The following is a 25,807-nucleotide window of genomic DNA, read 5'->3' as shown; positions in this document are numbered from 1 at the left end:
TTCTGAGCATATAATGAAGACGGCACGTGGGAGAGGGATAACCGCAGTTGGAGCTAATAAAGTTAATTATGCCCACATTCCAGTTCCACGCCTTTCATAACAAGCTTACAGGCTGTGTCATATTCTACATAAGGAACAGCAGCTTCTGATTTATGCTATACATACCTGTTTTCTTTATGTATATATAGTGAATAAAGCTTCTCAAAATGTAGAGTCAGAAGAGACAAAAGCCATGGAAAAACAGCAAAACAATGTTTTCTGTATTTATTCCAAAAAATATAAAGTGATTTACTATGAATATTACTAGATATTACTAGTAATCTGCATCACGGCTGTTTTCTGGTGATCATAGTTATCGAGGCATGACCAGATAGTGACCTACTTTCAGCTTTTTGGTTAATTTCTGAAAACTAGCACTTAGCTGAGTGTTGTGTGTTAAAATACATGGATTTAGCTAAACGCGTTTGTCGTTTTGTTATCCAAAAGTATATCTTAACTAAAGCAGATGAGACTAAAGGATGTCAAAATGCTCCACAAGTTTAAATTTTTTAAGTTTTACCATGTAATTATTGAGGAAAAAGAAAACAGAAAAATGCTTAAGTTTAAAAACTTTTTTCAATATTCCAGTTTTCTAAGAGATAAATGTATTATTTTAAGCTGTAGATTCCCTCATATTAAGTTTTTTATGACCAACTCATGGTAGGCAGCTTCTCGCTTCTGCAACCGTTGCTTAAGACTCAAGGAAGTCTTAATAAATTGCATACTTGTCACGTTTACTGCACAATCACAGCTGCATTACTGTGATTGTTTCTTCAGAATCGAACACATCTTTTCCAAACAGTCTGTCTGCAGGCGGTGCTGCTGCATGCCACAACCTGTTTGCAATAGTGTATATTGTGTCGCAATAAAAATCCAGGTATGCAGTGGGTTGCATCCTCTGCTCTTTCACCATACCATTCTTAGACAGTTGCTGCTCCTCCGCACAGGAAGACAGAGCTTTACAATAAAAGCTTATTGCCGAACATAAACTTCGATTGCTCCTTCATTTGAGCCGGTATCTCTCAGGTAAGGAATACAGCTTTACTCAAACACATTTACTTCAGGAGGCCAGTAATCATTTGGAGCCAAATTAGAAGTATAGCCTGTCCTGTTATCATGCTTCAATGAGTTATAATTATGCTGTTTTAACTTCGCCTCTACCTGAAGTTACAGAACCGTTGTATGTACTGTAATTTACTTTACAGATAATTTACCTTTCCATCTGTAAAAACCTTTTTTTTCCAGCTCTGTTTACTTCCACTTTTCCCTCACTTTCCTGGAGGCTGAAAGCTCTCAGATACCCAGAAAGTCAGGTTGTTCCCATAGCTACCAACATGCTCACCTGTTGCCATTGGTCCTCAACTTTAGCAAAAAATGCAAAGGGTGAAGAAGAGTTCTCAGTAGAATAAATAATGTAGATGTGCATACAGAGAGAATACAGTGCAAGTTTAAAAAATGTTTTTAGGATTTAGGAAAAGAATGACCTCAAAATATTTCACAGAGTTGTTGCGCAGATTTACCATTACTATTATATGTAGAATAAATGACATACTTCCCCACGCAAGTAAATTTATCAGGGCTTTGAATGAGAAGTTGAAACGTTTTTCTTGTTTGTTACTGCTTATTCAAAATCACACACAAAAAAAACAAACAAAAAACGAATTAGAAACCAAGCAGCTCTTAACACCTTAGCTTGATTAAACAGGTTGGTACAGTGAACTTTTAGCTGTTACTTTTTAATTAGTTGCTTCCTATAAAGAAATACACAATCGCACGCTAATGTTATTCTCCACTGAGGAGGACAAATGTGATGGTGCAAATGACCAATAATTTAACGATATTGTTCAATTTTTGTTACATCATTTAAAAATAAAAGTTGCTTTTTCTAAGTAGCACCTGGTTTCAAAATGTGAAATAGTGCTGTGTGAAAATGGAAGCAAATATTCAAGCAAAACCTGAGTTTTCAGAGGCAACCTGGGAAGAAAAAGTCTGAACAACATGATTGCAATAATCCTAGTCAGCAATAAAACTCTATATTTTTTGAGACTTGTAAAACCTGCCATCTTTTATTCTGATTCCTCTGGATAAGTTAAGCACATTTCTTGCCCATTCAGGGTTTTTTTTTCTTTCTTAGATGCAATGAAACTATTTTACATAAAAACGAGCTCATCTGATGGAGTTCAGTTGTTTTTGCAACATAAACTTCTTAGTTATATTTCCCCTAATGTCAGACATTTACAAGTTTTGTGGGTATAATTGATGCTTTAACAACATGGACCAATTAAATATCAGCTAAATACATTATTGAACTGCAGGACTGAGAAATACAAGTATTTAGGAGTAAAGCTTTTTCAATTTGCTCAGTGCTTGTCAGAGCTTGGTATGCTGTTCGAGCTGAGATGCTATCGGTTCTGTTTCGATGGTTGTGAAATGTGTGTGTGTGTGTGTACACAACCATCTTAAAAACACACACTCCAGGGAGGAAAGCGAGGAGTGGAGCCAAATGTTTCACTGCACCTCCTAAAATCAGCAACAAAAGGATAACTAGAAAGATTTATGAACTGCAGTGTTGTATTTTACCGAAATAAATGTGAAGACCTGGCAGGATGGTTAGGGTGTAAAAATGTGGCATTTTACGTCTCATTTATTGACGAAAAAAATAGTTTTTCTGTCTGAGCTAAATGTGAGAACCTGCAAAAATCAAACCCCAGACAGTTTGTCGGCTTCTCAGTTCTCTAATAATTTGTTGCTAAAGAGGGCAAAGTTGGCAATACAGAGAGAAGTTTTCAAATTCTGATAATTTGCTGAATTTTAACCACTTGGCCAGTCAATGCAATTAGTTCTACCAAAAGAACCTTTTAGTTCCTTTTGGAAATTACTTTTCGAGTCCGACTAACACTGAAGAACGAGTCGCATCTTCAGGCCTGGTTAACGGCTGGCTGTTAATGGATGTTCTTTGTGCTTTTTAAACACCGCAGACAGCACAGTGGTGCAGTGAAAACGCAACACTCACACTTGAAATGAAATGAAATGGCTCTCTGTTCAAGGACTAACATCGTTATTGTTCCATTTAATCACCGTTGGTTAAGTTTGTCACTCTGCAAGGGATTTCTCAGAAAAAACCGTCCGGCTTTGTTTTGTCTTATAAAGATGTTGCATATGTGACTGCATGAGCCAGCTTCTGAAGTTATATTCAGTTTGTGCAATTATTTATTTAAACTGTTGAACTCTGACCCCAAAATCCACAAAAACATCTGTTAAATAGTCCATTTGCTGCTAATTAATAGCCTGAATATGACATGTGATACTGTAAGTCTTTGGTATTTATTGTTCTTAAGATTTATATATGTAAAAATGCCAAAGTAATAAAGAAAACATGATTTACATTATTTTAGTTGGGCTCAGTTAATAAAAAGGAACCTATTATGCAAAATTCAAATAATTTTTTTTTTTTTTTACTTCCACTTGGGTTTCTGCTGCTTCTTAAAACAACTCAAGTGCTTAAAAAACAGAAAGTAACATTTTTTTTGGTGTCTGGAAAATGAAACATTACAAAAACCTCTTGATTGTTGAGTCACAATTGACTGGTGCTGTGCTGTTGCCTAGCAACCCCAGCAGAGCTCTAGCACGTCCTCTGTGCAATGGCTGCTGGAAAAATCAAGTGTTACCGTCTAGAAACCACTTGCTGCATTCTTGTTGGTTGTGCAGGAGCATCTACTAATGCTTTTCAAAGAAGTATGGTTGTATAACTGTGTAAATTTTTGCAGTCATTTTAACGTGCGAGTGTAAACTTTGAGTTAGGGGCGTGGCCAGCAGCAGCTTATTTGGATTTAAATCGACAGGAGACCCTAAAACATCTCATTCTGAAAGTAGGCAGAACTGAGCAAACTAAATTCTCATTATCTAAGAATAATAATAATGTGATGAATCTGTTTTAAAAACCTATCCTAACCTGTTCAATGAAGCATTATAGGTCACCTTTTAAGTAAATCCGTTCTGTGTTAATTCATATCGGCATGTTCAAACTGTAGGCAGACGATCATGTGACTTCCAAACAACTTAGTAATTTAGTTTTCCGTGTCCTTTCTGCAGACGACGTGACCTACCAGCGAGACCCGCCTCCTCTCTGCTCTTCCTCCAGTTCAAGCCGTCTCGTTGGGGAAAACAGAAAAAGCCTCGTCCCAGAGGAGTTTGCAGGCCTCCTTCATGGATCCTCTCCGGCTTGTGAGCCGCCGGATACGCCTTATCACCTTTACAGCCCCAAGCACTTTAAATACGCTCCTTCAGAGACGCAGGGCAGCGTGCTGCAGACTCCCGAGTTCAGCATTGTGATCGGCGGCGGAGCCTCTCAGGGTTTCTCTAGAACTGACAACAAATCGTCTCCCCAGAGGTCCCAGAAGCCGCAGGTCGTTTACCGAACCATCTTCCACACCCGGGTCAATCAGGACCAGCTTCAGCCCAAGAACTGCGAGCAGGCGGACCTGCCCGGTGGATGGTCCACACTGAACCACCCGTCCTCTTGTTCCCTGGGACAAAACGGAGACGTAGCAGAGCTTCAGGGGAAGCAGGCGGGGGGTGAGGCCAGGGACGGCTACGAAGAGAGAGCCTGCACCCTGGGGAGGATGAGATCCGTCCCACGCAGCGTGTTGGACCTGCAGCTCTCCAAGTCTCTGTCCAAGTCCGATTCCAACCTGGTGGCCGTGTCGCCCATTCAGGTGAGACCTTTTTATTTATTTATTTTTTTCTGGTCAGTCTCAGTTACAAAAATCATACCTACTCCTGTTAAAATGTCAAGTCAGACAATCATCTCATAACTTGTAAATCTAACAAGGCTTATTTCCCCTACAAAAAGGGATTTGCTAAACTTCCCATGGGAAATCCGTCAGCAGAAGAAATTAAATCCCACCAAGAGGCTGATGAGAGCACTGAAGAAATTATATCTTTACTAATCACCATTATTCTTCAAATGTTTGGACTACAAAGTAGTATTACCTGACAGAAGCAAAGAAAACATTCCTACATAACTAAAATCTCCCAAAGGATACGGACCAGCCTCTCCTCCGGCAAAACGGTCACAAATCAGTTGAGATTTGAAATAAATATCTGAATTTAGAACCATTTTTCTATAAACATGTCGCTTTAGTTTCCTAAACAAAAAGAATGCTGTGTGTCACCAAAACACCACCATATCCACAGAAAAGCACAGTAGCGGCAGCGTTTTTTATCGCTAGGAGATGATGCTGCAAATCAGTGACTCGATGTGGAGCATGCCTTAGATAGAAACTTTTTAAGCTACTTACTGCAGTTTGATAACTAGAATTAATTGGAATCGGATTTTTAGTATTCAGTCAGTGAATGTAATCATGACTTCACCAGAAGAAAGTGAAAGTCTTCAAAGACTGAATGTTAGTTTCAGTTTAAATAACCAGATTGTTGCAGATTTTGTGTATTTTTCACTTAAATTGTGACGCCGCATTGAAAACGTGACATTTAAAAAGGGCTGTGAACTCTTTCCAGATGCACAGTATGCGAGACCTTAAGGCTGCCGCAGTAGTTTTTGAAAATATTTTGTGATTTGTGTCCTATTTAAAGAGAAAAAAAGTTCCTCTTTGGTGCGTTTTCAACTATTCAGAATATTCATGTGTATAAATTAGAGTTTCTATGATGTGGCTTCAGAAACTGAGTTCAGCCAATGAGATCACTCACGAATCTGGGCCACAGTGTTCCAGTGGCTGGTGCTTCGTTTGAGATTTGTTTAATTCAGCCTAAATAAATTATAAACTACAGAAAATACATATTCCGTTTGATGAAAATAAAGCTATTAGTGATTAAATCTTTTTTTTTTTTTTTTTTTTGCAAGTCATAGGTCATGTGTGAAAGTGTTTTTTTTTTTTTTATGTGTTCAGGAGGAACACAGCTGGGGGTCTGGGTCCCGGGGCCAGGGGCCAGGAACGCCCGGCTCCAGAGAGGGAGCCAGCCCTGAGAAACGACTGGAGCGGACCCCGTCCTTCACAGCCGAGTGGGAGGAGGTGAGATGACGCAGACAGCTCAAGATCTGGATTATCTAATCAATGGCGATATTAAAGGAGGAATAAAGATGCGGATCGGTGGCTGTGCTGCGACTCATGTATTCTTACTATAAAATTGATTAAAGCAAATCGGCGTTTGGTCTCTGCAGGAGGGGAAACTGCAGCCTCAGCACCGAGCAGCATCGCTTCACTTTCCTTTGAAACGTTCTCAACTTCAACTGCGCTAGATTACCGTGTTCCCACTCTGATGCTTCTGGACCTTCAGGGAGAAACCCAATATTTGAAAGTAGTTTGAATTGTGGAGGGTAAAGGTCAGGGGTCAAGGCTGCTGTGTTTTGGTTCCTGACATGAAAGTTATTCAGCTACTTTTCTTATCAGACATTATTTTACAAGATATTAAGAATCATTTACCATTTTCATACCACTTTTTTTTTTAAGGAAAAAATGCAGATCAAGTCACATAAATAACCTGGACTATTTTTAAAATGACGCTAATGATGCGAGTGAAAGCCCATTAGTGTTTGCTGTGCCACATTTGCATGTACATGTTCATTAATTACCCAACACAACTGACTTGCTGTCTTGATGAATTACCATCAGTGTTTTTTTTGTTTTTTCTCCTATTTATGGTAACATTTCCTGTCTAATTTAATGTTATCTAAAGGGGAAACTTCAGATGGAAAAACACAGAGCAGCAGATAGAAAGAGTTGCATTATTGGCAAGAGACGACTCACAAAAGCTCCTCAAGATTCAAGCAAATTTAATTTTTGATTCAAATTTGGTATTTGTACATCATGTACTACTAAATACTGAAGTTATTTGTTAATATCACTCAGGCTCATACTCATACTTGTTTGAGACCGTTAGAAGTCAATTTTCAGAAAAAACCTATGATTTTTTAAAAGTCCTAGACGCATATTATTCCTCATTAATCGGATCTGATTAACGAGCTTGTTGTGATGTGATTGCTATCACTGCTTGTGAGGCTCTGTGGATGGCGGCTCTGCTGCCCGGTTGACAGCTGAACAGGTTGCACAGTTCAGTGGTTAGCAGCATGTCCACTGTGCTGCAGCCAGCAGTCACTCTTCCTCTCTTCATCTCGGTTCAGCTGTCTGAAAGTTTCCGGCTGACACTCAGCATCCCGGCTGCATAAGGATCACATTATGTGACGCATGAATCCAGAAATAGGACTGAGCTTTATTCCTGGGAAATAACTTTTCCCCCTATTAATATGTACTGTACACATTGCTGCCTCTCTGTGTGTTTCCCGTCTGTTTAGATTGATAAGATTATGAGCTCCATCGGCGCGGGGATCGGCAGCGGATTGGACGTCAAGGAGGTTACCTCAGGTAAACGGCTTTGTGTGTGTGTGACTTAAAGAATAAATCCTGGTAAAACACAGCTGGCTGATGATGATGCATGCACATTTCAAATTGATACCTCACCACTTTTCTCACCACGCTCCCCAAAAATTAAACAGATATTTAGTTAAACCATTGGATAGTTTTGCAGATCAGCATAAGAACCAGGCTTCTGTAAATACTAAAATAAATCGATCAGTTTGTGTTCTAAATCCAATAAAACCAGAAAGCTTGACGACTGGGCTTGGCAGCACAGGCAAAATATTTAAATTCTGTTTGAATACTATAGAAATGCAGCAAGTTGAGATAAATACAGAAAAGATATCGTGAGAAAAAGATCTCTATCTTATGACATACGAGAGCCAGTGCAATCAAAACGGAATATGAAAACAGAGCTGGGAGGAATACACTAAGACACGAAACTGAATAATAAATTCAGCTTAAATTTGAGGTAAAAGTAAATGGGAGCTGAATCTGATCTCATTTATAGTTTCTCTCAGGGTTTGTTTTTTTTTAACTAGTCATATTCACAGACATTTTCTCGAATGCTCACTTTCATACACCGATGTGCAGCTTGATGAAAGCAGAAAAATGTGAGGGAAAACCCCCCAGACAAATTAATAAAAAGAATTTTTCTCGGTGCAGTCATCTGAAAAATTGGTTTATTTTTACCTAAAAGCAACTTGACTCTCCTCATTTTCTTATTTCCTAAAATGTTCAGGATGTTCCTGTAAATTACAAGCAAACTTTTGAGCTTCTGAAGTCTCAGCGACTCATGGTTCAGTATCATCATTTCTACTCAGTCAACTAAATATCAGGTGACGACGACACAAAAATAAGTTTTTTTTTTCTTTATTTTTATCTTAATATAACTCATCTGCTTCTAAGTGTAGAAAATGTGACTCTTCTCCATGAAATTTTGAGTTTCTAACATCTGAAAAGTGTTTTTTTGATTAATTCATCCACTCCCAAATGCTCTTTGTTTTTATTTCAGATCCTCTAATACTATTAGGAGTTTAGGTTGAATTTTGCGCGACAAATTTGTTGCACGTTTTTAGAAAACAGTGAAAGTTTTTGATGGGACAGTCATGAGTTAATGTCCCATGTTTAATGGACTTTCGCATAATTATTTCTCCAAATGTCTCAAAGCCCACACAAGTACACAGACAGTGAGTTTGTAAAAATCTCCCCTGTGGATTATGATTTTAGGAAAACCTAAACTTAACCTTAGTAAAATGCCAGTCGTGTGGATGAGAGGTAGAGAAAACGTTTGCTTTGTGACACATCAGTGTTTTTGTATAAAATAGAATAAGACAGGGATTTTTCTGCAAATGCAAAACATCCTCTCCCTCATGCAGTTATTATATATTATTCTTATCTAATAAACTGTCATGAATCCGTCACAGTTAAATAAGCCTGAATTCCTAGTGAAGGTGAACAATAAGTAAATTCATTTGTTCCTTGCACCTGCAGCTGTAATGCAGTAAAAACGATCACAATTTGTCAATCATATCAAATTAAAATGCAGCAAAATGTAAGTTTGTAGTCGTGACATGAAAATAATTATTTAAGGGTTTGAATAGTTTAAAAGTGTATATCCATAAAGTACAATTTTCCTCCACCTGCACACCTGATTCCTCCCCCAGTGATGATCTGTTTTCTGCATGCAGCTCCTCTCGCCTGTATTAACTTCCACATCCCTCCACCTCCTGATCCCCCCGTTCTTCTCTTTTTTTTTTTTTCTTTTCTTCTTCTGCTCTTTGATCCATCAACGCAAAGCCGTTTCTAACCATGGTTACCGTAGCCAGAAATGCGGTTTGTGCCAAAGCAGCTCAATGCTGCTTACACATACAACACAGGCAAACATGCATATGCAGGACAGCATGTATCCACTCAGGATTTTGTATGTGAGCGTGCGGTGCGTGTGTGTGTGTGTGTGTGTGTGTGTGTGTGTGTGTGTGTGTGTGTGTGTGTGTGTGTGTGTGTGTGTGTGTGTGTGTGTGTGTGTGTGTGTGTGTGTGTGTGTGTGTGTGTGTGTGTGTGTGTGTGTGTGTGGGAGGGATTCTGGCTTAAAGACAAAAGAAGCTGCAAATGTTGTGGCTGTTATCAACGGAGTGAGGCAGATGCATGTATAGCAGCAGAGACGGCAGGCAGGGTGTCGATCGCCGCTGAGGGAAGATAGAGACCAGAGGGAAGTTGGTGAGGAGGGGGGAGGCAGAGCTGAGGAAAAAAGAGAGAGAGGGAGGAAAAGAGAGAGAGAGGAGGCTGCAGAAGCATACAGATGAGTGGGAGTATTTGATAAAGAGAAATCTACAACGCAGCAGCTCTCTCTCTCTCTGCACGCGCACGCACACACAGCGAGCGAGCGCAACAGCTGAAGTGAGAGCGGCGGCGGCGGCTGCACTTTGCACGGCGACAGACTCGGATCTACACTTGGCCTGATCTCTGGCAGGATTTACCCCCGCAGGAACGGATACAACTTCCAGTTCCTCCCTCCGCCTCCCGTTCTGTCTCTGGCTGGATTCTGAAAACATCTGGACATCGGCGCTTTACCTGCTTGGCTTCCCTGCATGCTGACCCCATCAAACCCCATCATGCCCCTTGCCTAGCCTCTTACCTCCCCCCCTTTCACCCTCTCCCCTCCCTCCATTCCCCTCTGACTCCCCCTCCCCTGTAATCGTCTGCGCCAACAGACTCGTCCGAAAGCATGGCGGGCTCCTTCGACAGCCACTTTGCCCGCCATAACATGATGTGGCAGTGCCAGCTGTCTCAGCCGGACTGCCGCTGCTACCGCGTGGACGGCTACTCCCTACTGAAGCGTTTGCCCCTCCACCCCCTCATAGGTCCCCGCTGCCCGCTGCAGTCCGTCGGACAGTGGTTGGACTCCATCGGTCTGGTCCAGTACGAGAACCACCTGCTGGCCAACGGATTCGACAACGTCCAGTTCATGGTGAGTGTTTTTATGATTTAAATTTCATTTTGAATGTATTGATGAATGGGGATCCTGTTGTTTTGATTGCATGGTTTTGCATCATCTGGATGTTTAGATTTGGTTATATTTCTTTCTTTTTGTGATTCTTTTCCTCTCTATTTGTCTGTCTTTTCTTGTAATCACTGCTGCCTCTCCCAACTGATGCCATGTGAAGTCCCTCCTACGCACAGAAATCCTCCAACATATCTTCACCAGCAGCTCTAACTGCACACATCACAGAATCGAGCCGCATTCATTGTAGTTTTTGCTGAGATTTTGTGCTTCCAACCACCTGTAGCCTGTGGGCAGGAGAGCTGACCGATCCTCTGGGTTTGCTCCGGCGATCCCGTCCTGTGACGTAGGAAAGAATCTCGTTTGGGTCACTTTTCATTAGAAAATGATGTGCATCAGTGAGGGAGGCTGAACGATGAAGTTGGAAATGAGGAGAAATGGGGAGGGCTGGGGAGATGCGATGAAGTTAAATTGTGAGAAACTGCAGCAAAGGCAGAAAGACACAAAGCGCAGGGATGCTGACTCTATGAGTCTCCCTGGAGACTGGCCCCGCCGCGGTGGAGCCAACTTTAAAAATTCAACAAGTTTGACTTTTTATGTCTGTTTGACGTAAACTAATTGCAAGTTGCTGCCTCTGTTAGGAGAACAAACAAAAAGTATCAGGGGAAATCTGTGCAGACATTTTTATACGTGTGCTCTGGTCCTCCACTCTGAGTGACCTGCATCTGTTACTGTGGCAACCGCATAAAATCCAACTTTCTCTATTGCCTTGTGTTTTCCCCACATGTGGTTAATCTATTTTAGCTCCAGTCAACAAGAACCTGTTGATTGAATATCGTTTTCTTATAATTTTCTTCTTCTCATGTTTTTATCATTAAAAATATCTAAAGAGACAAAAATAGCAAAAATCAGAACTTGAACTCTGCACTTTTGGACTAATTTACGATCATATTGTAGCTTTTCTGCTACAGGTGGTCAGGAAGTTTTAGAGTCAGGCAGTGAGAGATTAGTCACTAAAAAAGAACATTTAACTTTTTTCTAAATAAGAAAATGATTTTCAAACTGTAGCATCTATTATTAATATGCATGATTAGCATGGTTACTGTGAATTTGCTTCGGAATAAAAACTTTTACCTTTAAGTTAGAGACAGCAGAGCTACAGTTAATGTTTAATGTAACATTTGCTAATAAACATTGCAATGATCTTTGCTGCTGCTTGAGCAACTTTGCTATTCTACATCTAGATGACTTTTGTTGCTATGGCAAAATGTTTTTGAACCGTTTGTGTAACGTGAAAACTTAATTTTAGGAGACCCTAAACATTTCTTACATTGATTTTAGTGGAAAGTTTGCCATCATATACTAATTATTAGTGATGAAATGACTTTAAAATGTCCTTTCTAGACTTCTTCTCTTTCAATATATTTATTTTAAGTGACCTTTGGAATATATTTTGTAAAGAAAAAACGTTACTTTTGTCTGAGACTCTTTAAATTATGCAACTCAGTTAGAAAAGTGTGTTTGAAAAGTAGTGCAAATGTAAACATGTTGATTGGAGACTTTTACCTTAAAATGTCTCCACAAGTTGGATTCAATTGTAATTTGAGAACATGGAGCTCAATTTGTTTGTTTTTTAACATTCATTTTCAGCTGTTTTTGTACAAGTGTGTTCATTTAAAACCTGTGCATATTAACACAATGTCTTCAATATTTTTGATCTGTTTTTTTGTGGAGGTACTATAGCTTAATCTGATTCTTTAGAACATGAGTCAAACTAAAGGCCCGGGGGCCAAATGTGGCCCGCCGTAGCTTTTTATGTGGCCCTCTATAGTCTAAATTACACCAACAAGTTTTTCAGCAAATGTGTCCACACAAAATTAACACTTTTCCACATTTCTTTCTAATTTTACTGCAAATTTTTCTCAGAAATTCTCAGAAATTGGGTTAAGTGACTGCTGCCTTCTTGATGTCACATTATGGTCCGTGATCAATACAGCGATTAATAAAAGCCACATTTAGCATCATGTGTTATCACAAATATCATAGAAATTCCTTACAAACATTTCTAAATTAGCGCCACAAAATCTGTGATTTTGATTGCAAAAAAAAAAAAAAACACAAACAATTAAAGTCCTGGATGGACTGATCAGTGTGAATAGATGTTCAATATTATTTAATTTTAAGAAACGCTTACTGAAGGCTGAAACAAACAGCTTTTTATTGATATTTTAACAGTTGAATTGGTTTTATCAATACAGTCTAGAACAACCGCCCCTTTAAGAACATCCAGATTTTTGATTTGGCCCAAAATGAAAATAAGTTCGACATTCCTGCTTTAGAATATCTCATTAGGAAGAGGGAAGAATCACTCCCGCAGCTTTTATCATCACCCTGAAATGTATTTTCAGTCTTAGGAATTACTCCATTTAACCCCCATTGATTTGAATATTTGTATGTATGACTGATTCGCTCCCTAATCTGTAGCCGATGACGGATGTTATTTGTGGATTATGGAGATTTGAGGATTTCTTCACCTCCTGTTGTTGCTTCTTAGGTGTAGAAAATGTTCTAAATATGTTTATTACAGTAGATATAGTGACTTCAAAGGTTTCCTCCTGACTGGAACCGCTCTTGGGATTAAAGCTTTTCATGCTGGAGAGCCATTTTGTCCTGTTCATGACTAAACATGCCAATTCTGTCGCTTAAATTCAAAATCACTTCCTAATTTGCACTGCAGTGTCGTCTCAATAATTCAGAACAGCCGTTATTAGTGAGAGCAGCCCCTTTTTAGGGAACTCAGGGTCAAATTCATTTTGTCGCAACACAGCGGTGGGAGTTTGTAGTAAACGCCAAGTTCAAACCACAAAAGTCAACAGATTTAAAAGCCCGAGCTGCTCGTCCTTTATTTCAGAGACAGTTCCAGTTCATCTGTAGAAATGGTTGCTTTTGCAAATGAATTTGACCTCAATTTTCATCTGCGTCTCTGTATGAATAGAAAGTATGTGCTGGACATGTAAATGAGCCCAGCGATCCAGTCTGCCATTACTGTCTCCTGCCGTTAAAGTGGGCGGGTCCGAGTGCTTGGACCGGCCAGTGAGGCTGGATTGATGGTCAAATAAAAAATGAGTGGACAGTATTGACTGCATTTCTTCTGAAGGACACGAGATGACGGCCAATCTGAGATGATGTCACTGTAGAAACGCCTGACATCAACCAGCAGAACGTTGTGTGTAAAAATCAGATGTACTAAAACACTTAAAAAGCTTTTTGTTTGGCTTTTTAAATGCCCATATTGTTCACATTCTTGGCTACCTCATTCCTTCGTGGTTCTCTAAATACTTATTTATTTCCTTTGGTGGATCAATTTGCTCTCAAACATTTATAGGAAGGCTCATAAAAATGTTCATGTGTGTTGTATATCTTCCCATCAAGCTGCTGTCAAATAAGGGGAACTAATGCCATTAAACTTATTATTTATTTTATTTTCTGAGAGCTGCATATTTGATCAATATATTGTGCAAATTAAATACATTTTGAATCTCTAGGAGAGCAGAAAAGTCTCATTTAGTTTCTGGTAGATTTGTAGATTTCTTTATATTCTGTTTGGATCATATTCTCAATGCTCTTAGTTTTTACATTTTTTTGAACAATTCATAACTCAATCCCACAGCATCAAAATCTCTTCAGACTGGAAATATTTAGGTAAAAAGAACTGGAACTGGTTGTTTTGTACACGTAACATGTAAAACGTGAACCATAAGCAACGCTAATCATTTTGGATAGCATAAAGATAAACCTTAACATTTAAAGATTAAATGCAATTAAAGACTGAAAAAAAAGTCAACCTGATAATATACACATACTTTTTTACATAAATATAATTTTCAAGATAAATGTTATGATGCTCGATCCAAACTTAAAACTTTGTGGATTTTAATCTGAGGAGTCATTTTTTGTAAAACTGTTGAAGACTCAAAGAAAGTATAACTACATTTAAAAAAATAAATATATGAAGAATAAAATCTTGCTATAAATCTGATGTGATGAAAAAGAAAACCTTACTAAATATTTTATTTGCATTATTTTATCACGGTACCAGATTTATTATTGCTTTTATAAATCATTCTTGATTAAAAAAAATATGACTGCTGACTTAAAGGTGGTGAATATTTATACAGACACTTGTGTTATATTTTTTGTTTAACTGTCATTATTTTGTAGAAATTCATTTTCATTTGTCATGATTGAGTTTCTTTTATTTATTTTTTTTCATAAAAGCTAAATTTTATTGATCATGATTGATTTAAAGAAGTTAAAACAACCAAAGAAGTGAGTACTTTTTATAGTGCCATATTTGGTTAAAGAAACTTCATTTTGTAAGCAAGGCAGACAAGCTTGAAAGCAGAAATAGAATAATAAACTAGAAGAAAGGACAATCCTCCATTTATGATGATGAATGGAAGTCTGGACTTCCTTTGACTTAGCGCCTGATTTTAAATCGCTGTTATCAGAGAATTTTCTGGCCTAAAATTAGAAGCAAAATCTGATCTAGCAGCATGTTTTCCACTCCTGAAAACTCCTCCAGGAACGGATGGAGCAAAGTGGACAAAGCAGGTTTGATAAAGAAAGGAAACCTTCAGGATCTTCATCTCTCCGCATCAGGAGCCCAGCAGGGGAGCAATTAGTCATGCCTTTGAAGATCCACACTCCACCGCAGCGCCCCGGTCTCCCAACAATTTACTCTGCTCTCGCTCCGAGAGCCATTACTCTGCCGTGAAGTCGTAGCACGGTGACTCCACCTCTATTAATCAGCCTGGGAGCTGATCTGCGAGCTGCTCTCCTCGTTCAGAGGAGCCGGCGCGCAACACGCAGCAGCAGAACGCCGGCGCAGTAAATTCAGCTGCAAAATGAGCCCAATCAGCTGTTGCCGTTGGTTACTTAGTTCGGTTTCAGACCAGGGGAGCCCTGGAGATCAATTTGGATTAATTTTTTCCCTGAGAACGTATCTCGGCTTTAAGGGATCATTGATGTGTGCAAATGTTTTAAACCTTCAGCAGAAAAGCATCAGTTGACTGTCTAATGTCGCAGTGAGGTGAAATGAAACGGTAACAGTTTCTGAAAAGTTTCCACCTCTAAAACAAAAACTATTCTTTCTACTAGTCCAGCAAATGGTTGGTTCAAAAAATAGCGTCAGATATTTGGTGTAAAACGGGTGGCTTAGTGGTAGAAAAACAGAAGAGATCTACTTATTTTTAATTAGATGATTTGGTTTTCTGTTTGCATCAGAAGACCAAATCCTCAGAATATCTCATCTTGGGACCAAATCTCTGCTTTTTACATTCTTTTATTGCAGAAACGAGTGGTGCTATGATCCATCTCTACTGTTTCTACTACAAGTAACATCAGACGAATGTTTCTGGAAGTAACTGTTTAAAAATACCTACAGATTTACATTTAAATACATATACTCCAAACTTTGCATGTTTTATAATAGTAAAATCTTAAAACATTCATATATATTGAACTGTTGAGATCCTAGACCCCAATTCTTTTTTTTAGGTAGAAATATAAGTTGCATATTGTGATTGGTTTGTATGTCTGCTGATTTTTTTTTTTTTTTTTTTTGGTGATGTTTACATCGTCATCATCCTCGTCTAAATGACCATCATTCCACATTTGCAGCTCGCAGTCTTCTGGTGTAACTTCAGAGTTTTGCTTGCTCTTTTTTGGCCTTTCTGCTTTTACACAAAAAGTGTCCAAACTTCTGCTCACAAATATTTTAGTACATTTTCTCTTCCCATATGCTGCAACCGACATCCAGATGGTGTCGTCTGTTTTCCTGATGTTGAATGCTTGTCAAACTATGCAGGTCTTGTTAAAGTAAACGGGCAGCATTCATGGCTCTGCTCAGAAGTTTACATACACTGAGAATGGAAATTAGCAGAGAAATCATATGCTAAATATCTATCAACAGACATTTTTTCCATTAAATTGTTAATCTTTTATGCAAAATAGTCTGTCGTTTTTTACTACCCTTCTTGATCTTTGTGTTTTTGAACAGTTTAGATGTGCGCTTTGGATCATTCTCCTGTTGGGTCACCAAGTTGTGTCTAAGATATAATAATAACATTAGTATAATCATCATTTTGCCCATTTTATTAAACCATAAAAAGTCAAAAATGAACATGACGTTCTTCCTGGTGATGAATGTTTGCCACTCTGAAAATGCTTGAGATTTAGAGTGAGCCGTTTGCTTCAAAAGTAAACTTTAAGTGGATTTACTTTAAATGTTTTAAATGATTTTTGAAGTCAGATCTAATCCTTGCATCCCTGACCGGTGGGCAGACAGTTTAAGAGTTTCTGATGGGTGGATTCCCCTCCGGCTGCTGTCCGTTCCTGCCTGGATCTGTCTCTTAATCATCATCGTCCGTTTTCCTGATGATGTCTGTTCGGCTCCAGTCTGCGCTGAATCCTGTAATTATGTGCGTGAACCCCTCTCTGCCTCTCCAGAGGGGGCAGGACTGATAGCTCTCTCATGCTTCCTGCTGGAGTAATTAAAGGTGAACGCTGCAGGAGACCCAAACAGGCTCAGGTGTTGGTCTGATTTAAATATCACATCAGATTCATTGTAATCTAGTTTATTTGGAGCCATACTGTCTCAGAAAAGAGGACTTTAATGTTTTGCCTTTTTAATAGCTGATTTTAATGTTGTTTAATGTACTAAGTTTAAAGTTATTCCAAAGTGCAACAGGTGGTTGATGCAGATGAATAAAACTATTACTAACAAATAATAATTTTCTGTAATGGCATATATTAAGTTTAACAAAGTATTTTGTTTTCTCTTTAATTTCATAGTTAATAGAACAACACCTATCAACTGACGTCTACTTAGAAACAGACTTTAGAGAACTCAAATCTGCGTTTAGTTCATCTGTTAAACCAGCAAGTTTTTTAAAGAGCTTATTGCTGAGAATAAAGTGATTTTTTTTCTTTTAGTAGTGTGAAAAACTCTTAATGTTTTGGATCTACAATCATTCAAACTTCACTTTCCAACAAAGAAATGTCTTTTGTTTTTGTTTAATTGAATAAGCAGTTAAAGAAATTACATTTATTTGCCGGTTTTGGCTTATGTGACAAAAAGTTTGTACACCACTGTTCTGCATAATTAAGAATTAAACTTGGCAAAAAGGAAATGTCATTACTTTGTAAAATACTGGACCCGTGTTGTGTGAAAAGTGTTACTTTGAGGCAGTTCTTCTGGTGGTTCTGATTAGGTTTTAAGTATTGCTTCACAAATTCATGTTTTCATGTTTGAGCCTCATGGGAAAAGTTATAACATGTCATTTTAACCAAAAACCGTACAGCTTGGTGATCTGGTATAGAATTTAGGATTAGGATTGATTGATTAATTGATTGATTGATTAACCTTTACAGTAACTCATAAGTTCATGCAGCAGAAACATTTCCTTTCCCCCTGATATTATTCATGCTCATGCCAGAGTGGATAGATGTGAATTATGCTAATCAGAGTTGGATTTATGTCTGTACTTTAACTAGACCATTTTAGCCGATTGATAGACTTTGTTATAAACCTTTGATAAAAGTCCACCACGAGTTTTTAGCTACAAACCAGACTTCTAGTGGCTTCGTTTTTACCAGGTGTGCAAGTAACGGCTCGTCAACGGATGTTTTTACCCAACCAGACAGGTGAGGATGCGCCTCACCTGTCTGCTGTGCTTCTTGGTTTTCACGATGTTCGTTTTCCATAACGAACCTCTGAGGCTTTCACAGAACAGCTGGATTGATTCTGAGATTAAAATACACACAGCTAGACTCTTCACTGATTCTGTCTTCTGAATGCAATTAGTTTCTGAATTTGATTTGCCGTGACCTCCTGGTGACGGAGTTGCACCAGAAATCCATCACTGCCTCCTGACAAGTTCCTCAGCACAACTATGAGACGTTTATTGTAATAATAAAATACAAGATGTTAACTCTGGAACGTATCCACTTTCTACAGGAATCGGCTTTTAAGCACCACTTGATAATTCGATTAAAAACGTTTCTGCAGTTAAAGTGAAATAAAAATATTTAAATGTAGATTTAGGAAATCAGCTAAAAATTATTTTGTAGAGGCAGTGTTAACCTGTACGATTTAATAAAAATATTTCTAACCCTTTAAGGCCTAAATTAACCATTTTTAGATGGACTAGCTATTTTTATATATCGAATATGTATTTATTAGAGCAGATTTGTGATCTATTGGTCGTGGAGCAAAGAGTCTCTCAGAGCAAATTAAACAGGAACTCTTTAATTGATCTGGTTGCCAGGCAGAAACGGTTGCAGGGTTCTCTAAAGATTCGTCCGGCTACCCAAAAACCAAAACGGCAGCTGGTGTTTGTGTTATTTTGGATATATTTAGGCATAAATAAAGCTGTCTTGGTTTTATTTTGCCAGATGACTCTGTTATGAGGATCAAACGGTCAGTTCCAGTGATTCTAAGTTTTTTTTGTTTGTTTGTTTTTGTTTTACAGGGAAGCAACGTGGTGGAGGACCAAGACCTGCTGGAAATAGGGATTCTGAACTCTGCCCACAGACAGCGCCTCCTGCAGGCCATCCGGCTGCTGCCCAGGGTCAGTTCAACTCGGATTTAACACAAAATGTGTCCCAAAAGCCACATGGTCCATCCTGAAAGTATTAACTCACAGGAGGTGCTGCTAATATTTCACTACCTGATATCACAGCACATGTTCAGATCAGTAGGATGAGAGATGGCTGACATGGTGTTATTCATGATCTTTGCATTAAAGCTGAAATTTCTGAAAAGAAATAATGTACCTAGATTTATCTTTTACTGCATCAACAACCTACGTAAATCCACGTTAATCCAAAAATGTGGATTTTACTCCTTTTTCTTTTTTGGCTTTTGGAAACTTTTAGATAAAGATTTGAGGTTCTGAAACTGGTTCTCTTTCTTTCACATTTTAATAAACAAAATAAAGCAATCAGACTGCGATGATCTGTTTCTGTTAGGCAATGTTCTTCACTGGTCTGTTTACTGGACCCACAGTCACCGCAGCTTAATGATGAGCTGCACCTCAATATCTTGAGATGATAATATTCCACACATACCTGTAGTCATATTAGAAGTACTTGGTGGTTGGATTTGTGTTTTTGTTGCTAAAATAAATTGCAATTGCAAAATGAATTCAGGCAGTAAGAAGTTAATGAGGGAAAAACAGCATCGCCAGTAGGTGGCGACACTAGAATGAAAATATTCCCTTTACACACAATAAGCTGCTTATTAATTCAGACCCAAAAACTTTAGAAACGTCAGCCTTTTTATGATTGTTTCGAAAGTTTTATTCACAATCATGAGATAAAGAAATCCAACCACTGAGCATGAATTAAAAAAGACTCACAAAATGTAGCTTTAGCTAAATAGCCGCTCACTATTCAGGCATAACAACAACGAGTTCCAGCAGACTTAGATTGTCTTTTTAAGCAAAATCTAATAAACTGAGTCTGGAATTGAATGAAATGTTGTTGCTGTCGGCCAAAAATAATGTCGTTACTGCAATAAATGAGCACAATCACATGCAAATGAGGAGAAAGGAGTTGAAGGAGTCTGAAGCGAGAGACAAACTTAGATCTCCAGTCAGCACTTTCTCTCCTCTCACTCACACTAAACTTTTCCAAACGGCACCGAAGACGAAACCTTTTAACTCGGAGACGTGCAGCCGCACACATCCTGAACGCGAGGTGGAGGTTGTGGGAAGCTTGTTTGAAGCAAAACAAACTCTGGGGCTGTTTGGGCTGTCAAAATAAAGGTGGATGAATTATTAATTATCCGTTGCACTCAGAGTTTTCCCCTCTGTGCGGAAAACCCCCTGCTGTTACTGTCACATTCAGACCCGAATCAAGAGAGAAGCTTGTTTACTTGGTTTTACTATAAAAATATAGACGCACTCACAGAGACTTCTTCTGCCTGTTTGGACAGAAAATGATTCATTTTTAAAAAAAATATTCTGCACAGAGTAAATATGGAAACATTAGGGATTATTTTTAAACAGAAGAATTTCCTTTTTCATTAAATCTTAGGTAAAATGAACAGAATAACATTTATTCAGTTGTCTTCACTTTTATTTTATTGCAGATGCTCATGTACAGTTTGTCAGTTTTTCATATATAAATGTAAGTGGCTTGATGGCAGTTTTAATTCTTATTTTATTTTATTTTTTACTAAAAGCACCTGAAGAAACTCTTCAGGCTCGTCTCATAAATTTGCGGTACTGAGCGAAAGCGAAAGCTTGAATGTGTTTTCATTTTAAATCGAGCGTATCGGCATTTGTGTTCAGCTGCTAAATACAAACAATGATGCTGAAATCCTAAAAAATATCTGGTGAAATCTTGGACACGCCTTCAGAAAAGTCGTTTTCCTCCCTGAAATGTGATTTGTGTTCAGGTGCGACCGGTGGGCTACGATGGCAACAACCCCACGTCGGTGGCCGAGTGGCTGGAGTCTCTGGAGCTCGGCGACTACACAAAGTCTTTCCTCGTCAACGGCTACACGTCCATGGAGCTGGTCAAAAAGATCTGGGAGATCGAGCTGATCAATGTAAGTGTCGCTGCTAACTCAGCAGTGCTGAAAATGTCTCCCACATATTGGGCTTTTATAGAAAAAGGGCATAAGAACAGTAGTTAATCTGAACTCGTGGTTCTGCTGCATCAACAAAAAGTCGGTCCAAAGCAGTAAATAATCCAAAATAAAGCAAAGGCGCTCTGTCTTTTAGTGACATAAAGGCTGCAAACCTCAGCTTTAAGAGGAATTAAGTTTCTATCAGAAGCTTGCATGCACTCAACATGGGCCTCAGCCTGTTATGTGAACAGGTGGAGTGATAATAATGCAGCACATAACTGTAATTTAATGGGAACAAATGGATTTATTCTGGATTTCTGCACTTCAGAGATCAAGCTGTGCACAGAGACCTAAATGTGACTTAAGGAGCTCTTAATACTGGCTCTGTGTTACAAACTTTAACAAACCTTTAGCATCGTTCCAGTTGGATATTTTACTGGTCTTCTAATCAGAAATGGAAGAGCTGACTGGCCTTCTGACACAAACTTGGCTTTTCAGCTTCGTGGACAAAAGTTTAACAGTTTTGAGGTCAGTGCCTTTAGAAAGGCTTAGTGTCAGTGGAGGAGGAAATGATCTATAGGAATGACCTCAGTGGACAAGAAGGGGAAATAGATTGAAGTAGAACAACGTAATAAGGTGTTTTAATATACCCAGAATGCAGAGCAGAGCTGTGCTGTTGAACTGCAGCCACCTGGAGGAACCTGTAGGTACAGTGGATCTTTGTGCCTCCAGATTATTCGCACCAGAGGACTGTAGATGTTAGTTTCTGCAGTTAAAACGGTTTCCTCTGTGCGTATCAATGCACATGAAGGCATATTTAATGTTTGAACTATTAAAATATCCAGTAAAAGCATTTTTTAAGAGGAAGTTGACGATTTCAGTGGCTGTGGTCGCTAAAATGCGTGATTACCATTTTCTCTCATTAAACGCTGCTATTCTTTAACATCAGGTGCTTTTGCTCACTTCAGACATTTATCAATCTTTTCCATAAAAGTTTAGATAAAATCTTTGACCTTGGCAACAGGGTGAATTTGTGTCCCGTAGTTGATAAACTGTCCGTCAGCATCAGGCCCTGCTGGCGTTCGTTAACCTGAGCTGATGTGAACCTGAACGCCCACTGGGCTTTTCTCGTTACTGGGCTGTGTGTGCTGACGATGCAGACGGAGTGTGTGCCCTGCTGCCGTTCTGGTTCTGTGGCGTTTTGCTGCTGCATCGTTAACATCGCTCCTCTTGTGAACGTTGGCGAGCCTGCTGATAGCGACGCTTGTTGCCTGAGTTCTGATGATGCAATCGGCGTTTGTTGTTCGGTTTCGACGACGCAAAATCTCCACTGGAGCTGTGATTTACAGCGGCGTGATCCCGTCTGACTGACGGGGGGCTTTTGATGCCGACGGTTTAACCAAATCACGCTCGATTGCAGGAGGCCGCCTGTTCGGCTGATTTGACTGGGAGAGATGGAAAGCAGAGAGAAGTGGTGTTTTTTTTCTCCTTCCCAGCAGTGGATAAAGTGATGAGTGATCAGCTGGAGGAGGTAGAGAGGGAGTTATATAAGCATGTGGGATGCAAGATGTTTCATCAAACTGGGGATACCGCCCACTCACTGCGCTGCTGCTGCTGTTTCTGCTCCTCTGAATGTGACATAGGAAATGTGTTAATACATCCTCATGTTTATGTGATAACATGAAATCAACTCCACATCGGACACACTTGAGCTGTAAATTCTGTTTTATGTGAATGTTGTAACTTTGCATCCGTTCTGGTTGGTGTTATGCAGCTAAGGGGCGCACAAGCACACAGCAGGGAGTAAATAAAAGTCTGAATCTGCAGTTTTGAAATTGATTTTAGGCTAAAATGTTTTCACAATGAAGAGAAAGTTTTCTCTTGCAGCACTGAATGAAATCAGATCATTTAAACCAACTTCTTTGTCATCACCTTCCCAAAATAATAGCCTTGTTTTTTTGGGGGGGTTTTTGGCCAAAAGTGATTTTTACATTATCTTTAGGGGAAAAATGTAGGATATTATTTCAACAAGGTGATGATATTTAATGTTGCATCACCATAATATCTTAGGATAATACGGTTTGACATATTTGTCTTGAAAAATTGACAGAGTTTTGGAGTTTTCAGCCCTTATTTAGTCCATTATGGACAAATGAATGAATGAATGCATGCATGGACACCTAAATGGTTTGATGGACAGACAGAGAGGAACCACTTTTAAACCAAGAGTGGGGATGAAAATAAATGTATTTACTTCCTCTAATTTCTATTTTTGCCAGACCCAAAATCCTTGAAAATACCAAAATCAAATTCTAGTCTTCTCCAGAGGAGCCCTGTAGATGGTTTTATATTGTATGTAAAGCTCTGTGGGATTAATTTGAGAAATATTCTTGATTAAAAAGATGCATTTAGTTTTCTAGAATGTGTAATGAGCATATGGTACTAACTTAGGATCCTCCTTTTGTATTTTGCGTTGTTTCTTGATTTGACTTATAAAGATCAACACAAATCTGGCTCATGTCAATAACATGTCGTCTTGTCTTTCCAATTTTAGACTAAAAAAATGGTGTGTGTTTTACTCCCCAGAAAACATAAAGCCAACAATTAGTGTGATCATCTTAAAAGAAATGTTCAGTTTCAAGAATAAGAGAAGAATCCAGAATTAAACGTGTTGACAGTTAGATGGTAGGACATTGTAAACAGGAAATTTTCCGTCAGAAAGAGACTCTTTCCTCCAGCTTTGTTTGCAGCCCACTCTTTAATCTATCCTCGTCTAAGTGGACTCATCACTGCATTAAAAATAGTCTGTCTCCAGGCTACCACACAGTTCAGCACAGAGAAGATAAAGCTTCTAGTTCTTAAATTCTTTATTTACGGAAAGTTTGTTGCAGAATTTTAAGCTAAATGTTACCAAAAAAGTCTAAAAATGCACACCCACATGTACTGCATATGTAGGTTTTTTTTCAGGATGTCAGAATGCTCTATTCTTGCTGATTTACGGTGAGTGCATATGAATGCACAGTGTAACTAGAGGAGTCCCTGAGGTCATGGGGAGGTCACCGCTCTACCTGAAGGAGATGCTGCAGAGATGTGCTGGCAGGACACAAGATGAGATCAAAATAAAAACTAATTTGAGGAATTGTTTCCCAGAACACACACACAGAAAAAGAGAATAAATCCTAAAAAAAAAAAAAAAAGTGAATTTATCTCCTGGTTTTATGAAATTGCCAGGGGCAACAGATGCTGCTGGGTGCGCAGAGACAAGAGAGGACGCTGTTGATGGAGCTGGAACACGCCTCAGTGCGACTGGGCACATATGTGCAGTTTGGGGGGTTAGATTTAAAATACTGCCTGATCCCACACACACTCTGACGACACACTGCAGAGGGAGACGGTGTGCACACACACCTCTCACCTGTTAGATTACCAGTCATCTACAGGCTGACCTCACAGCCGACCCTGCCAGAAGGATTACTGTTGGACTCCTAATGCCTCCACTGATTGTTGAAATTTATTAAAAAAAAATAAAAAAAAATCTGAAAACACTTGGAAACACAAAGTCATAGTAAAGATATAGTTCCTTTTTTTTTTCTTTTTTTTTTTGCAAATCTCATAAAGTACTCGTCACATTTATAATGGGGAAGAAAAAACATCACCTTTTTGACTATCCATTTATTACTGCATACAGTACAAATACAAGTAAAATTTAAGTCAGTTAGTAACCAGACTCTAATTAAGACATTAGCTATACCTCCTCGTCAATGGTAAATAATTTAAAATAACTTTATTTTCAAAAGGCGGCCATTTATTGCTTACTTCCAGGATGAACAGACAAACCCAGCTTGACATCACTCTCAGACCTCAGGCAAATTTTTTGACCTTAAATATGACATGTTAGTAAATTAACGCTGATTTGCATTTCAGCTCAATAATGTTGGATAAATATGTCAACATGAGAAAAGTTTAGGATTTTTTAAAACTTTATAATTCTCTTTTTGGAGGCTTATTGTAATGTTTTGTGTTTGCTGTACATAAAAGTGGGAGGACTTTCCTCTAAATGCATGCAGACATAATACTTCATTTAACTGTGGGCAGGCAGAGTGAGCCCAGGGACGCTGCTGTTCACTGGAGCTATTTTAGGAGCAGATCTGCCTTTGTGTCTTGTTTCAGAATTGGGGCATGCAAATGCAGGTTTGCTCACATTTTGCACCAAAAAAATACATAAATTTGGCATTAGAGCACGAGAAAAATGTGTCTGCAAAGAGATACCTTGAAGCACTCTTTTACAGGCTCAGATAAAAGATAATATATTAATTTACCTGTTGGATTAGAAATGATCTGTTAATAAGATGTGCTTAACATGTTACCTAAACTATTGTGTTGTTTATTTGCATATGAAATCTATTTTAATATCAGAAACTGCTGAACGTTTAAGTCCAGTAATTTTTTTCCACAACTTGTAAGAGACACCAAGTAAAAGTAGCAATATGTCGAGTTTGATTCTTGTCCAAAAATACTTCAAGAGCGAGAGGTGAATTTATTATTATGAAGAAGAAATTGAGTGAATAACTTAGAATCTGTAATGACAATTCACTGAAAATGACGTTTATTATTAAGTTTCTATTAATAATACATAAAGAATTAGAACTGAATTTGTTGCTTAGATTTTGATTTTGTCTCCTTTGTTTAAACTTAGTGAATTAAACCCTACTGGCTCAGGAAATCTCATTTCAGATATGAACCAAAATGATTTAT

At 38.6% G+C, this 25,807-nt stretch overlaps 1 protein-coding gene across 6 annotated transcripts in view; it reads left to right on the top strand.

Moving 5' to 3' along the window:
- anks1b (ankyrin repeat and sterile alpha motif domain containing 1B) overlaps positions 1–25,807 on the top strand; it is a 191,871-nt gene that overhangs the window by 135,886 nt on the left and 30,178 nt on the right. For all 6 annotated transcript variants that reach the window (XM_014981300.2, XM_014981297.2, XM_014981298.2 and 3 more), the window contains exons 14-19: positions 4,132–4,754; positions 5,946–6,068; positions 7,349–7,418; positions 10,274–10,380; positions 18,948–19,046; positions 20,879–21,031. In XM_014981300.2, coding sequence (XP_014836786.2) covers positions 4,132–4,754; positions 5,946–6,068; positions 7,349–7,418; positions 10,274–10,380; positions 18,948–19,046; positions 20,879–21,031 — 1,175 coding nt within the window. The remainder of the gene's footprint in view (positions 1–4,131; positions 4,755–5,945; positions 6,069–7,348; positions 7,419–10,273; positions 10,381–18,947; positions 19,047–20,878; positions 21,032–25,807) is intronic.

This window comes from Poecilia mexicana, unplaced genomic scaffold, assembly GCF_051168715.1.
Source record: "Poecilia mexicana isolate PSO_F unplaced genomic scaffold, ASM5116871v1 scaffold_23, whole genome shotgun sequence".
Taxonomy (NCBI): Eukaryota; Metazoa; Chordata; class Actinopteri; order Cyprinodontiformes; family Poeciliidae; genus Poecilia; species Poecilia mexicana.
Note: the sequence above shows the minus strand (reverse complement) of the source record. Positions and strands in the feature narration are given on the sequence as shown.